Below are 16,771 nucleotides of genomic sequence, written 5' to 3' on the forward strand. Positions count from 1 at the left end.
ATACTTTATGGGAGCTGCTTTCATTTAAGCTATACAAAACTAAATAATAATAATAAACTGCACATTGAATAATGAAAAACATCAAAGGAAAAAAGGCATTTGTAAGTCTCTTTGAGTCATTTCCATGAATAAAGCAACTGAATCATCATCAACGAGATCTGAGATATAGTACTTAGGTGGAAAAGTATAAGGCTGTTCTCCTGCTTACAAGGAATAGCAGAGAAAAAGATTTGGTACAGTACTCATAAAACCACACTGTAAATGTTATAAAAGCAAGTCTTAAGAGCTCTAGAAATAAATAAAAAGCGAAATTATATATATATATATATATATATATATATATATATTTGCTTTCGTAGATTTTCACGGGTACAGGAATGCAGGTTTTGGTGTCTTCGGGTGTCTTCCCGTGTAAGAGTCAGGGTGTCTGTGCGACGTTTCGACGAGGTCTCACTCGTCATCTTCAGGCTGGTGCTTTCGGCTTCTTGTTACTGGAACAGAGCAGAGTCTGGTGTTTGAGTTCCTATAAATACTGTTGAGGGGTGTGGTGTATAGCCTCCAACGTTCTGGGCAGAGAGGAAGTTCCTAGATTAGTGTGCCTTTTCTTCTTTTGTTCCTTAATTACTTGAGGGATATCTTGGGTGATTTCATGAGTGATATTCTGAATACCACTGGGTGGGTCATTAAGTGTAGATTAGTTGCTAAAGCTTTCGTGTCTTGACCTCTTGAGCTTGTGAAGAGTTTTTCTGAGAAGATGGCTGTGCTGCATTTAGTTGTGCTCTGGCTTGGCTTCGTGTATAGGGGCGAGCTGTGGTTTTGTGCCTTGTGCCAGCCAGATCTGTGTAGGGATTGCAGGGGGGTGCAGCATCCGGAGGTGCCACTATAGTTTGGCTACTGGATGGAGTCTGTAATATGTCTGTGGAGAGGGTCTGGGTTTGGGTCTGGTGTGGTTGATTGGTGACGGCGTTCTGTGTGCCTCTGGTTCTGGTGTTGGTTTTTGTGGGGAGGGCTAATTTCCAGATGTCTGGCAGGCGGGACGTGTCGTCACGCTTGTTCATGTTGTGAGGGTGTTTCTCTATCTCGATGGCTTCCATGATTATTCTCTTGTGGTGATGTTCCATGTTAAAGAGCAATTTGGAATCTGCAAAATTAATTTCGTGTCCTGTTTCTTTCATGTGTTGGAAAAGAGAGGAAGTTTTTTCTTCTTTTTTGACGGCATTCTTGTGTTCTGCGATACGTGCATTTATTCGTCTGTTTGTTTGTCCAATGTACGTGGCTGGGCAGACTTTGCAGGGTATTTCATAGACCCCTTGGTTTTCCAGCTGGATTTTGTCTTTTGGGTTTCTGAGGATATTGGCTATTTTTTGGTTGGTGCAGAAGGCTGTTTTGATATTGTGTTTATGGAGGATTTTGCTGATTTTGTCTGTAGTGCCCTTGATATAAGGAAGGAGGGCCATGCCATTGTTTTCTTCTGTGTCTTGGTTTTTGGGGGGTGTTTCTTTTTGGATTAGCTTCGTAACCCTGTTTTTCTGGTATCCATTGGCGATTAACACATTTGAGAGATTCTGTAACTCAGTTGTCAAGTGGTCTTTGTCAGCCAGGCGTTTGGTTCTGGAGATGAGAGTCTTGGCTACGGAGTTTATTTGTGCAGGGTGGTGGTGTGATTGTGCATGTAAGTAGCGGTTGGTGTGTGTTTTTTTCCGGTAGATAGTGTGTCCTAGGGAGCCATCAGGTTTTTTGTAGATTAGGACGTCAAGAAAGGGGAGTTGGTTGTTGTCTTCTATTTCCATAGTGAATTGTATTTTGGGGTGTAGGCTGTTGAGATGTGTGAGGAAGCTATCTAGTTTTTCTTTCCCGTGTGGCCAAATTACAAAGGTGTCGTCAACATATCTGAGCCAAAGTTTGGGTTTGTGTTCTGACTTGTCTAAAGCATTGGTTTCAAAGTGTTCCATGTACAAATTTGCGATGACCGGTGAGAGGGGTGATCCCATAGGTGCTCCTTCTATCTGTTTGTATCTTTGTCCATTGTGGATGAAGTACGTGTTGGTTAGGCAGTGGTTGGTCAGGTCCAGGATGTATTTGGGGGGGTTGTATTTGTTTTGAATGGCTGTCAAGGCTTCATTAATGGGCACTTGAGTGAAGAGAGATACAGCATCGAAGCTCACAAGTAGGTCATCGGGATGTAGGTATTGTTTCTTTATTGTTTCTATGAACTGGAAGGAGTTAGTAACGTGTGAAGCGATGGATTCTGCATAGGGCTGAAGTTGCTTAGCGAGAAATTTAGCGAGATTTTGTAGAGGTGAGCCTATGGAGCTGACTATTGGTCTGAGTGGTGTTCCTTCTTTGTGTATCTTGGGGAGACCGTAGAGTTTGGGGCATCTGGATGATTTTTCTCTGGGGATGATTCTTAGCTGGATTTCTTCACTGATAGGAGAGGCTTTTATTTTGGATTTGGTGGTTTTTTCCAGATAGGTGGTGGGATCTGTTTTTATAGGTTGGTAGGTAGGGTCTTGGAGTAGATTTGATAGTTTTGCTTGGTAGTCCGATGTGTTCATCACAACAGTGGCGTTGCCTTTGTCTGCTGGGAGAATGATTATGTTGTTGTCTTTCCTCAGGTTGGTGAGTGCTTTCTGTTCTTCTTTGTGTAAATTGCTTCTGGGTGGTTTGCTGGAGCAGAGGATGTTGGTGACTTCAAGTCTGATTTTATTGGCTTCATCTGGGTCGATTTTGGTCAGGCTAGCTTCGACTCCGCATATGATGTTTTCCGTGGGGATGCGTCTCGGGGCGACTGCAAAGTTGAAACCTTTGGAGAGTACTTTGGTTTCAGTTGGGGTGAGGATCCTGTCTGATATGTTATGTACTGTTTGTTTCATGGGTTGTTGTGGAGGGTGGCTGGGCTTCTGGCGTTTCTCTAGTTTGTAGAGTTTGTTGGTGTGTCTGTCTGTCTTATGTGAGGTCTCAGTTTCAGCTCTCCAGACGGCTAGTTGTTTGCATTTGTCCCAGAGTCACCCAAGATATCACCCAAGATATCACCCAAGAAATCACCCAAGATATCCCTCAAGTAATTAAGGAACAAAAGAAGAAAAGGCACACTAATCTAGGAACTTCCTCTCTGCCCAGAACGTTGGAGGCTATACACCACACCCCTCAACAGTATTTATAGGAACTCAAACACCAGACTCTGCTCTGTTCCAGTAACAAGAAGCCGAAAGCACCAGCCTGAAGATGACGAGTGAGACCTCGTCGAAACGTCGCACAGACACCCCGACTCTTACACGGGAAGACACCCGAAGACACCAAAACCTGCATATATATATATATATATATATATATATATATTTGCTTTCGTAGATTTTCACGGGTACAGGAATGCAGGTTTTGGTGTCTTCGGGTGTCTTCCCGTGTAAGAGTCGGGGTGTCTGTGCGACGTTTCGACGAGGTCTCACTCGTCATCTTCAGGCTGGTGCTTTCGGCTTCTTGTTACTGGAACAGAGCAGAGTCTGGTGTTTGAGTTCCTATAAATACTGTTGAGGGGTGTGGTGTATAGCCTCCAACGTTCTGGGCAGAGAGGAAGTTCCTAGATTAGTGTGCCTTTTCTTCTTTTGTTCCTTAATTACTTGAGGGATATCTTGGGTGATTTCATGAGTGATATTCTGAATACCACTGGGTGGGTCATTAAGTGTAGATTAGTTGCTAAAGCATGTGTTGGTGCCTTTTCTTCTTTTGTTCCTTAATTACTTGAGGGATATCTTGGGTGATTTCATGAGTGATATTCTGAATACCACTGGGTGGGTCATTAAGTGTAGATTAGTTGCTAAAGCTTTCGTGTCTTGACCTCTTGAGCTTGTGAAGAGTTTTTCTGAGATATCCCTCAAGTAATTAAGGAACAAAAGAAGAAAAGGCACACTAATCTAGGAACTTCCTCTCTGCCCAGAACGTTGGAGGCTATACACCACACCCCTCAACAGTATTTATAGGAACTCAAACACCAGACTCTGCTCTGTTCCAGTAACAAGAAGCCGAAAGCACCAGCCTGAAGATGACGAGTGAGACCTCGTCGAAACGTCGCACAGACACCCCGACTCTTACACGGGAAGACACCCGAAGACACCAAAACCTGCATATATATATATATATATATATATATAGCCAAAGAAGTATTAATGTAAGCTGGGAGGGGGTAATATCCCCCTATTTATATACATCTCCATATGGGAAATCAAGTGCAATTACAAAGAAGCAAAACAAAAGCCCAGCCCTGGCCGTGAACTGAAATGATGGCTTAATACCTGTGGGCACCACAGTGCTCTCTCACATATTCCTTGGTGCCCATCAAGGCTCCTACCATTTACTATTTTAAAATTGCAGCTTTATGCTTTTTCTTTTGGTTGAGGGTGTTGCCTGCTCTTTTTTCTGTGTTTTATTGAGAGGTGGGGGTAGGTAGGTGAATTTCCTGGTTTGGTGGGGGAGAGAGAATTCTGAGTATTGTCAGTTTCCCTTCAGTGACATGGGTATTTTGTGGTGCCCATGACAGTTTTTAAGACTTCAAAATATGCCCCAAGACAGAGGCAGTTTTAGGGTAGCACGACCGGTTTGGCCACACTATGTGCCGTGCTGCAGGGGGCACCACAACAGTGCTGTAGATCACAGTGTGAGAGGTGGGAGGGTGCTGAGTTTTAGCATTACACAGTACACCACTGATATTTGAGAGCCCAAAGTTGAACACTGCCCCAGATCCAAAATGGTTGGACAGCCCTGCCTACATTTTAGTGTGTTACACCTTGCTTAAGCATACAAGGCCCTGCAAAATGGTGTGGGGTAATTTTCTGAAATCAAATAACATTTTTTTTTAAAAAAAGTACCCTTCTAGCTACAAAACTATTTCTATAAACCAGGTTTGTACAATGTAACCTACTAGGCCCCTGTTTTTATTATTAAAGATTTCTTGCTTTACAGAAGTATGTGTAATGTCTCTCGTATTTTTTCCATGTAACATTTTTACAAATCCGTTTCATTTGTTGAGACATTAGAGGGAGAGAAAAAAGGGGTGGGGGTGGGGTCGGGCGGCGATGTTTCTATTATGCTTAATGTATGCAGGGTTTGGTGTCAGCGCTGCTTGTGTTGTTCACTTGTGTTCCTTTGGTGGTGAGAGAGGTTGGGGTTGGCCTAGGGTGTGGTTGTTTGTTTGTGATTGGCTGTGGTGATCTTTGTTTTCATGTGTGAATGCAGTGAGTGGGTGTTTTGGATCAGGTTAGCCATATTGATTTGTATGCTGTTGGTGGATTATTGTCATTGTCTTGTTGGGCTGTGCATGTGATAAAGGGGAACTAGGCTCCTGTTTTGATATCCCCTAACAGGTTGTGTAGGCCTGCTATAAATACTTGCAATCCTTGGCAATAAGTACAGTTGTTCATTTCCCATCATGAGTAATTACTTTCACAAGTAATTGTTGTATCACCACAGATGTTACTAACAGCTCATGAGCGGGATGTTTGCATTGCTCAGATTTCCAAGTTCCAGGTGTTACTGCAATTTCAGCTACGCAAGTTCATCCTTGCTTGTGGAATAGTTTTTATTCTTTTCTACTAGTCCTCTTAGTAAGGTGTGGTAGTCTGGAGGCATCTCAGATTTATTATGCAGTGATATCACTTTGACTGCTAATAAAATCACCTAGCCCAGGTTGTTGTTTGGCAAGGTGGGTTTCAGGATATTGCTAGTTGCTGTGCACTTGCTCATTTTGAAAGGATTATACATTTATCTCCCTGCTCTCCCTTCTACATCTATATATTTTCAGAAGGGTTTGGGTTTTTTTAACACGCTAATTCTGACTGACATAAGCAATGCTCGCTAGGTCTGTGTTTCTTTTTTATCCGCTCACACTGGCTTAAGATTGCTCTCCAGAGCTTTGTGCAATATACTGAGAGAATTTATTTTTGTCTTCTAAGAGTCTGATACAGAAATATTCACCTAAGCAATGATTCTTTGGATGACTTCTTTTTCCTTAACTAGCACTTGGAATAAGGAAGATATTCCTAGTTATATTGTTTGATTATTCCTTCCAGCACTGAATAAGTGACCAGTCCATACATAAACAAGTTTGACTTTAATGATTTCATCAGACTGGAATCTAAACTTAAGAGTCCAATTTGTTGTAAACCATGTAGGCTTGGAATGCATAGGTTTTGAATAAATGCAAACGTCTTGTGCACTTATGAGAAACAAAAGAACAGGCCTTTTGAATTGAAAATTTAACCACGGCATTTTATAATAATGCAATAAACAACTTTTCAACAACCTAAGGCAGGAACTCTCATTCATCTCCAGTTCAAGAGTTGTATCAGCAAATTTGTTCTGAAGCCCTTAAAAGGGATTGGATCCCAATTCTAATCTGCAAGATTAGGCAATAATGTCTGGCATTCCAGCCACAAAATGGAAAAGATGGTGCATTCATAAAGGTGCTAAAGTCTCACTTCTTCCCCATTTTCAATAGAAACCTTCAAGCAGAATATGATCGATTAAAGCAGCAACATGATAACAAAGGACTGTCTCCACTGCCATCCCCACCTGAGATGATGCCCATTTCCCCCCAGAGTCCGCGAGATGCTGAACTCATTGCAGAAGCCAAGCTGCTTCGTCAGCACAAAGGCCGCCTAGAAGCCAGGATGCAAATCCTGGAGGATCACAACAAACAGCTGGAATCACAGCTGCACAGGTTGAGGCAGCTGCTGGAACAGGTGAGTTCTCAGTCTGTCCTAATCATGGCTTGAAACCTTAATATGGAAAAGCAAATGTATGACCACTTAACAAATATGGCTTGAACCTGGCAGCAGCTTCAAGCTGTCTGTACATAGGTTGGTCTCTTTATTTAGTAACTTTTGTTTACACTGAATGTATCACAAATATAAATACAAACATGATGGCATTACTGCAGACTTTGGCTGCAATTCTGTTCTCTGTTACTTTGGGGAAAGTCTCATTAAACTCAGTGAGATTTACTTCTGAGTAAATCTGTACGACAGAAGTGGACAACCTGTGGCCCTTTGGCTGTATACAGTCCTAGGCCTAATTTCATGCAGGTGAGGTGAGTCAAGAGGGGAAGGTGGGGAGCCCAAACAGATAGGGGTGATGAAAGGCGGAGATGAGTTCAGATCTCTGTCAAGAGTGGTTTGTCCCTCCCATGGCAGCCTACCGGGCAGAGGTAAAAACAGAGAGAGAGAGAGAGAGAGAGAGAGAGAGAGAGAGAGAGAGGTGCCCTATCCCTGCTGTATAGGATTATAGTGTTCGTAATTAGCCGACCCACTATCTGTAGGATAACTATTATATTACCTTCTGGTTTTTCAGCCTCAAGTGGATGCCAAGGTGAATGGTACAACTCAGTCTTCTCCTACCTCGTTACAGAGGTCAGATAGTAATCAGCCAATGCTTCTCCGCGTAGTTGGGAGTCAGACTTCAGAATCTATGGGTAAGATAACACAACTAAGTCTATTTTAAAATGAGGATTGTTTGCCATTTATATTCAAATTTCATATTATATCAGTAGCTAACATGGATCCTTTTTCAGATAATCAGGATTTCATGCACAGTATATGGTTACATGTTAACTGTTTTAGAGCATTCAGGGAACTTTTGGCTGTCCACATGTTGGACTTCCATCAGCACTGTCAGCATTGAAGGATGATGGGAGTTGTAGTTCAGCTACATCTGTAAAGTCAGATTCCCCATCTCTGTTGTAAGGGATCCCAATTTCTTTCTTAAATCTAGCATTCCTGTATGTGGGCATCACATTTTTCTTGGCACTCCAATGGCAACAAGTTGCCAGAAAGAACAGTCATCATGTCTTCCTTTTATTCCATTCCACATGGAGTGTGACTACACAAAGCTCGCAGCCCTGTTGATTCAGTCTGTGATTTGACCACCACACTCTTGTCTGCCTTTTGTAGACTTCTTAAAACTCTATTTTATTACTCTGTGGAGTGTGCTTTGCTGAGTGTAAAAGAAAAATTCAAACACAGGAGTCTTCCTGTGGCCCTTAAATGGTGAATACAAGGAAGGCTACCCTGAGTTGCCACAGTAATGGCCAGGTGGGCATTCCTTAATGCACTCCACTCTCTGGCAAAGGCTCACACATCCCTCAACTTAAAAACAACAACAACAGTAACAAAGTACCACTACTTTTATCCCTCCACAAACTGAGACACCACAAAACCAGGCTTCTACATTTTCATTTGATAGAAATAGGCTATTGTGCTGCAAAAATTGGATTGGTATTAATGAAAGTATAACAAATGAAAAAAAAAATCCCACAAATGGCATTTTGGCTATTTTCATAGTTGTTCACTTAATGTAGCTGACAACAGTGAAGGTAAATAATTTGACACGAGGTACACAAACACAAGCTGAATTAATAAACAGCAGTTAAAATATTTGACCCTATTGTGGCTAGTAGGGCCATTGAGACTTGGATTGCTAGAAGATAATTCAATAAAAAATCCTCACTTATCTGCAGAACTTAACTACAAAACCTGGTTCAGTGATTCATTTTATTTTTCTGTTGCTTCAGCTATTGGATACTTTTGCTGTTGAGTTTCTCTGAGGTGCCCTGGTAATCTCACATTTGGACTACTGCAGTACATTGTATGTGAAACTGCATTGGACAATGGTCCAAAAACAAACATTTTATCTTCTTGTTGTGAACCGCCTTGAGAAATTTTATTGTATGTCAAGCCATAAACACATTACATAAATAATGTACACTGCTAGTGCTCAGACAAATGGAATTCAACAAGATATTTCTGGCAAAGCTATTCCCATCTGGTGTCTCATTTATAAGCATTTTTATTATGCATAATGGTTAGCCTTGGCTAAATAGTAATTCTGTTTAACATGATAGGTAATTAGATAGCTACTTTAGATGTTTGCATAAATATTATTATACCTGAGGATTTGAGAATGAACAGGTTGTTTCGCAGTAATTACAAGAAAATTACATTCATTTAGAATCATGTTTGTTCTATCTGTGAAGCTATTTACTAATAAAAGCCCAGTGACCCTTTATTATTCAGTATATTACAACACAAATATTCTGATTGATCAATCAGTCAGTCAGTCAGTCAGTCATGTTTAAGGTGCCAAAAGATTCTGTATTGTGTATATTACAAAAGATATACATACTGGGGAAAAGGGCAAAGATCCCAGCACAAATGCACCTGGTGATTGCCATACCTGGCTTGCTACAGAGGTGAGCAGCAAATTTAGTCTCCTATCTGGGTCATGGGAAATCTTGCTAGCTTCTTTATTACAGACAAAACACGTACCCTTTTGTTATGGGTTACTGAAACAGCCACATGTTTATTGCTTATTTTCAGGTATGAGAGAAAAACTCTTTGACTGTGACATCTATAGGGAGCTGTAATTTGTCCTGGATCCTTGTGAACTGTATATGCAAGCTACCACAAAACACATGGTTCAGACACATTCAATGCACTAATTTTGTAATATAAGGCTTTCTATAAGGGGAACACCTTGTTGGTAGGGCTCTATCAATTAGTCTTAAGTGAAATATGCTCTTATGTGCTGCTGTTGTCCAAGGAGTGATGCAGAATGAGGGTACAGGTAGATTTCAAGCAGTTTATAAAGCTGCAAAATCCTCTGAACAATAATTTGTTAACAGATTTGAAATTCAGACTTTATAATGGGGGGTAGGCAGCTTGTAGGCCATGTAGTCTAATTCCCTACTCAGTGCAAGAAATCCAGAGCTAAAACACTGCCAACAAGATGGCTGTACAGCCATTATTGTTTCAATGTTTATATTTTAAGGTGTCTAGTTGAATTTTAATTTTAATAATTTTGTGAGTAGAGATGAGCATACTTCCCTATCTTGATTTAGAATTGGCCTGGGGTTTTTTGTTTTTTTTGGGGGGGGTTGAGATTTTTCTGTGAAAAGTCTTTTGAAATTTGGTAGCTGTGTTCCTCTTTTCCCTTCCGCAGCCTTAGCTTGCAAGTGGAGGAGGATGGAAATTGGCAAGAGAGGAGGTTAGGAACAGGAGAGGTCTGTTTTTTATTTAAGTACCCACCAACAAAATAAAAACATCTGAGCATGCTCAAAAAGCCACATCACCACTTGGAACTCTGAAATAATTTGTCCTGATTCGGGCAAATAATCTTACAGATTTTGAGGTTCTCATTGCTATTTTGATGCTCTGAAACAATGGGAAATAAAATATGGTTCCTCTGCCAGCCCAGCTTCCCTGGTTCTCCTTCCCTAGTCAAGCTCTGGAAGGAAGAAGCAAAAGTGAAACTGACATAAGAGAGGTCTGGGTAGCACTAGATTTTGAGATGTTAGAAGTTTAGAGACGACAAGTTTTGCTCAGTTCATAATCAGTATACCTTTTTACGGTCTAAGCTCATCTCTCAAATTCACTGCATGTAAGCTGCTTTGGCAATTTTGGTTAAATGCTGGAAACTAATCTAAAATTAAACTTGAAGCAGTAATAAGGGGAAGGCATTTGGTTCCCTCATAATAAATGAACAACAGTAGCTGGGCTATAAATTACCACTCTGGAAAAACATTGAGCATCTGTGTTTCTGTAGGGATAAACAGATATATCCTGATACAGTACAGTTTCTTCTCAAAATCTGTACTAATGATCTTTAAGTCAAATTTGAAAAACAAAGAAATTATAAGCAAAATATATTATGTTCCAGTCCCCTTTTGTTTCTGTACTGAAATATTAGGAATTAGCTATTAATTTGAGGTTTGCATCAGCATTTGGTATTCCTAAAAATGTTGAACACATCTTAATATCTTCAAGTGGTTCCTTTCTTTTTGAGGATATATCTGAGGAAATCCAAAAAAAGCAGAGACTAGTTACCAATTTCTTATTAATATAAGCATTAATCACTGCTTATTCATTTATTATGTTTACAGTGATCTTCTGCTCTTTGTGAATCATGTTCAAAAAACATGATTTAAACCATGTTCAGGACATTGGGTTAAAAGAAACTCAACCTTCCAATCAGCACCCTAGCTGAACTACTATCTGAGGCAATTTATTCTTCAGTCAGTGAACACTTGCACTGTTCTGTTTTGTTTCCAATGGCCAAGTACTGTATGTGATACGTCACTGTTAACACTGGATTTTGCTGGCACAACAGTTGAATTAGTCCCATCTTTGTTGTTTTAAAAACAAATCTTCGAATTGCAGTCTTATTCCTACTGACTGAATAGGTATGAGAATGCATGTGCATGTTATAGCTGCCTCATAATAGTTGCATTAAGTTGTTCCACACTGAGGTGGTCTCCATGCAGGTTGCTCGTCTGCAGCAGTTAAGAATGTTTTTTGCCGTTTTGGGCAACTTGTGATGACTTGGAGAAAAAGTAGAGGAAGCACTGAAATATGGCTGGTTTATGTGATGAGAGAGATGGTTTCCACGAGGCACTTTCTGCCTCGGCAGGGGTTGGACTAGATTAGCTCTGATTCATAACACTTTCATTGAGTTTAACCAGTTAATCAGCTTATTCTGAATTAACTATTTTGTGGTTTGCGAAAGTTAAAAGAATAGTCCTACCTTTTGTTTTACAAGCACTTCTATAATATCCAACATGTAAACTCTGTACATTTGGCAGTTTCCTTCTCTCAGTGTACAAATTAGCCTAAAAATTTGAGCAGCAGTAATGCTAAAATTCTCAGGGAAACCTACTGTGATATCTGAACACTACATTTCTGCCCTGCTCTGTTATTGGGTCATAGAACTTATTCAAAGGGGCAAGTGTATTCTGCCATGTCAAACATTTCAAATGACTTTTCAGAGTACAAATCAATCTTTCTGCAGCTTTTATCTGATGCAATTAAGTTGTCAAAACTATTAATACTAATGCAGCTGCATATTTGTCAGCTCTGATTTACTTGGTTAGAAACATATTTCCTGTCTCGCCATATCACCATTGAAATTCAGCACAAAACTACAAAGTCTAGTTGTGGTAATAGAATAAGGGAAGCTCTCATTCTTTCTAGCAATTACTTTTACCATTTTTAGTATAGATGCTTAGGACTTTTATTTTACTGTCACAGGGCTACATTACTTCATAAATGGAAGAAGCTTTATAATTTAGAAAAAGAAGAAGGAATGTACATGTGTACGCATATATATTAAAATTTCTTTTGGATTGTCAGCCAGGAGGATTTTTTAAATAGGATTTAAATAGGGTGAAATACTGCAAACTGAACCTTGCAGAGTCCTAAATGAATGGTTAAGGATCATAAACTGTAACCAGCGGCAGTATTTATAAAGCAAGTACTTTTTAATGGCTCTTGTTAAAAGGAATGTCCTTCTGCTTTTGTTTTTTTAGGTGAGGATGATCTGCTCAGTCCTCCCCAGGACACAAGCACAGGGTTAGAAGAGGTCATGGAACAGCTCAACAGTTCTTTCCCAAGTACAAGAGGTAAGCTTTAGTGTTCAGAAGCAAAGACCAACAGTCAAATTATATGTTGTGCATATTACTCGCAGCTCAGTATTATGTTCACAGACTGTTCCACAGGTGAAAGGTGCAAGTGTTGTAAGAGAAGAATCTAACACATTTTTTCTCCTAAAACTTGTATGCATAAGCACTTTGATTCAGCCACAAACAGTTCTTGCTCTGAAATGTTAGCAGTAGAAAAATAATCTCCAAAGTACAATAGCATTACCTGTATTTCTGGGATTTCGGTGTGCGCTCAGATGTGCAGACGGATCTCTGTGCTTCTGGGTTGACTCATTCATTTCAATTCAGGGGGGAAATTTGCACATTCAAAGGTGCTTCAGTTGTCTATAATCCAGAAAAGGGGATTCGTTACTATCTGAGGTGAGTAAACAATAGTCTATGACCCAAGAAAAATTAGCAACCTCACTGGTGATTGGTAGCATCATCATTAACAAAAAAAATAGCCAAAAATATGTAATATCCAGTATGAGAATATTGGGCAGCATCACTATTACAATGAAAAAATTACTGGGGTCATAAGCTACCTTTTAAAGACTACCTTTTTATACATTCAGATAGTAACCAGCATATAGACACTGGCCCACAAACTGCAACCTCCGTAAGAGGATTTTTGGCTTAGGTTTTCTCTTTTCACAAATCTTTCTCAGAATTGCTGTATCTGTGCTCTATTCCATTTTTACAACTCTGAAACATTTCTTTTCCCCGCTCTGGTGCTAGAAGCAGAACTTAACCCAAATACAGCCAGACATTAGGTTAAAAGAATATGCTCTTTCATTTAATCGGAGTAGGTGAGGGTTTAGGGCTCTGTGCCTTCAGAGGTTGGAACACCTTTAAAATTTATGTTTCTAACATTTTCTTTCTTTGTCAAAACAGAGCACAGATAGTATTTGAATAATGTTTCCAAGAAATGTTTAGTGCTCAAGGAAAGGTCATTGCTGAATCTGGCTACCACATTATAGTGCCATGAAAAAAGGCTTAGGTTAAAGGAGACAGTATTTTATTTCTTGATGGATGTTTATGTGGAGTAATTTTAAACCTGCCTCTGAAAAGCTGCTCCCCAGGCAAATGTTCTAATGAAACACTGTGCTGTGTGTTAAATAGTGGATAGTTCTGTTTCAGCTGCCCTGAGTATTTTTTATTGAGGATAGCATATCCAGTCTACCCTTTATGAAACTTCTTCTAAGTAGCACCATCTTTTTTTAAGGGTGGTACAACAAACTCAGTGAATGGAGTGTTAATCTTATAGAACTGTGTTTCTCTGAAATTGTGGGGAAAGCAATGAATAGCTCAAATAACATTTTTATAATAAAGAAAAAGCTGTTTCGACCTGTTTCATTACCCTAAAAGAAAATACAGCAAAATAAATTGCCAAGTTTTTTGTGCTCTGCCATTCCTCGAATAGATCATAGGTTGGTCTAATGGTCTAAAAATAGTATTTCCCCCCCAAAAGATGCACATGAAACTAGTTGTCAGGCCCTAATTTCTCAGCTACTGTTGAATGGGTATGGTAAAAATGCTTTAAATAATCTTGCAGGAATAAAAGTAGATTGAAAATTGATATTTAACCAACTAAATGAAAGTGAGATCATTCTAGCGTTCCATGCACTCAGGTCATTTTAATGCATTGGGATGGCACAAAAAGTTTGAGGGTTGCCCCTTGAAATGTAAAGTATTGGTAATATTCAAAGTGCAATGATTGATAATTAGTTTGACTGCAGTTGTTAACATTTTGCAATTGCTGATTGAGAATGAATATAATTATCAAGGTAGAAATTAATCAAATTGGGAATGCAACAATTTGGCCACCTGTGGGGTGATATATCTCTTTTCCCCAAGATTTCTGTTTAGCAGCAGCTATGAGGCAAAATACTTCTCACCATGTAAGCAGATTCTACAAATAGGTTGTATGACCAACACTAGTACTAAATGGTTTTCTCTCTATGCCTACTGAAAGGCAACTATTGTGGGCCCAAGCAAAGTGAAGCTGTGGGGTGGGGCATGCACAAACCAGTATTGGGATCAAGGCCACCACTTCTAGTGATTACAGATGTAAGCAGGTTTCGGTGTAGGCTTTGGATGTGTATCCTGAAATCAATTAGCCCACCAACTGGTTGGTGAATACCGTATTTTTCGCCCCATAGGACGCACCGGCCCATAGGACGCATCAAGTTTTTTGGGGGGGAAATAAAGAAAAAAAAATTATTTCCCCCCCCCAGGCCTTGTGGGGCAGGCAGCGGGGAGAAGCGCTCTTCTCCCCGCCGCCCGCCTTGCGATCAGGTCCGGGGACAGCAGGGAGACGCAGTGCGTCTCCCTGCCGTCCCCGGAGTGGTGGGGCAGGCAGCGGGGAGAAGCACTCTTCTCCCCGCCGCCCGCCTGGAGATCAGGTCCGGGGACAGCAGGGAGACGCGCTGCGTCTCCCTGCTGTCCCCGGAGTGGTGGGGCAGGCAGCGGGGAGAAGCGCTCTTCTCCCCACCGTCAGCCTCCAAACCACTTCGGGAGACAGCGGGATGGCGGCGTTCCACCTCCCTCTGTCCCCCGACCTTGTGGGGCTGGCGCTGGGGCTCTCCTGAAGCCTGGAGAGCGAGAGGGGTCGGTGCGCACCAACCCCTCCCGCTCTCCAGGCTTCAGTGAAAGCCTGCATTCGCCCCATAAGACGCACCCACATTTCCCCTTCATTTTTGGAGGGGGAAAAGTGTGTCTTATAGGGCGAAAAATACGGTAAGTGGGGGTTGACTGCTGTCACAGGTCATCCTCTGACATGCACCATATCCAGGAAACCCTTTGGGTTACCAGATGGAGATGCCAAGTCCCTTCAGCTCCTGAGATGGGTATCTGGACAAAAAGTTCCTCCCAGGCTCCCACGGCAATGGGCCTCCCCCACCAGGACTAAGGATGCAACCCAGTGCTTCCTCTGCTCAAAAGTTGTGATGATTGCTAAGAGGGAGGCAAAATCCACAGACAGGCCCAATTTGTCCACAAGGCAAATTCCTCCCTGGTCCCAAATACAGCAACCAAATTACTTCCACAGCAAGATCAAGCATGGGCATGCCTGCCTTACCACTAGTCAGCCCATTCAAACAAGAAAACAAAGGCAGGGGGAATCCACTGAAGACTGCAGTGCCTCCAGCCCCACACAGCTGGCTTTTATAGCCTCTGCGTGGACCAGAGCTGGTGCTGGCAGAATTATTACCATAAGGCTACGTTGAATTCCTCCCTAAGATTTCTAAAAACACACTCCTCTCAATCCACACAAAAGTACTTAAGGAGTGTGTGGCACAGGATAAGTGAGCAAAGTGGCCTGAGCAGAGTTCCAAGAGCCAGACAGGGCTGGGGGTTGTATTAAGCATGCATCTATGCCTGACCTAGGTGAACCCAAGTCAGACATTTCAAAGACATTCAGTACATCTGCCCAAGGTACACAACGGTAGCTGTTTGCATGGAATAGTTATTTCCATTTATATTCTTGCTGTGAATTCTGCCCTGCTGTACAACAGAGAGACCATTGTGTGCTTTCTTCCTACCTGTATATTCAGGTAGTGTGTATTTTCTCTCCCAACTAAAGCAATCTTATCTAATAGAGAATTTCATGTGAATACTACATATCCTCCTTGGATATTAGGTTGAATATGGTACCCTGGAGTTCATGGAATGTTGATGGTACTCAACTTACTTCAATTTTCACGGTGTATCAAGTGTTCTTGGGAAATCACCTCTGCTGAAAAGATAGAGGACAGTATTCAACTAAGTTTTACTTAGAGTAGACCCATTAAAATTAATGAACCTAAGTTAGTCACATTCATTAACTTCAGTACGCCTGAGTATACCTTAGCTGAATACTAAATAGAGATGTTAATGAAATGTATTGGTGTGAAGAACAGAAGCAAAGACACTATATTCTCTTGGACTACCTAATCACTTTAAAAAACTTCCTGCAAATGTGCAAGTTATACAAAACTCTTTTTCTGGCATTGTTGCTTAATGCAAAAATGAAGTAAAACACAGATGTTACATTCTCATTGTGTTGTTTGCCTGGATAATTCTGCAGCTAGTGAAAGAACTTGCTATGTATGCTAAGTAGGAAGCCAGCCAAAAATTCCCAGTATGATATGGAAATAAATCTCACTGGGGAAAGTATTCTCTAGGCTTTCCATTACAAATCAATTGGGAAATAATCTCTAATAGGTTCAACCTCAGGAAGGTATTATACTGATGATTAATTGATGCAGTTTAAATGTTAAGAGTTACACACTGATGGCATCACGTTTTCCTCCTCTCTATTCAACTATGTTT

General features: G+C 40.9%; 2 protein-coding genes across 28 annotated transcripts in view; one reads left to right on the forward strand and one right to left on the reverse strand.

The window, feature by feature from the left end:
* Positions 1–16,771, forward strand: part of DMD (dystrophin) — a 1,048,023-nt gene that overhangs the window by 1,020,678 nt on the left and 10,574 nt on the right. For all 13 annotated transcript variants that reach the window (XM_082219922.1, XM_082219929.1, XM_082219924.1 and 10 more), the window contains 3 exons: positions 6,491–6,734; positions 7,342–7,462; positions 12,350–12,442. In XM_082219922.1, the coding sequence (XP_082076048.1) occupies positions 6,491–6,734; positions 7,342–7,462; positions 12,350–12,442 (458 nt within the window). The remainder of the gene's footprint in view (positions 1–6,490; positions 6,735–7,341; positions 7,463–12,349; positions 12,443–16,771) is intronic.
* The window catches only part of LOC309530824 (uncharacterized protein), a gene marked incomplete at its 5' end in the record, with an annotated part of 68,804 nt that overhangs the window by 3,675 nt on the left and 48,358 nt on the right, over positions 1–16,771 (reverse strand). For 8 of the 15 annotated variants that reach the window (XR_014218898.1, XR_014218900.1, XR_014218901.1 and 5 more), the window contains 3 exons: positions 7,327–7,456; positions 12,687–12,805; positions 16,152–16,193. Coding sequence is in view for 2 of the 15 variants with exons in the window: in XM_082219990.1 (XP_082076116.1) it covers positions 16,153–16,196 (44 nt within the window). Of the gene's footprint in view, positions 1–7,326; positions 7,457–12,686; positions 12,806–16,151; positions 16,197–16,771 lie in introns of those variants that run through there. The other 7 variants (XR_014218906.1, XR_014218910.1, XR_014218899.1 and 4 more) reach the window with 5 other exon arrangements.

The sequence above is a fragment of the Podarcis vaucheri genome (assembly GCF_965113315.1).
Source record: "Podarcis vaucheri genome assembly, chromosome: 4".
Lineage (NCBI taxonomy): Eukaryota > Metazoa > Chordata > Lepidosauria > Squamata > Lacertidae > Podarcis > Podarcis vaucheri.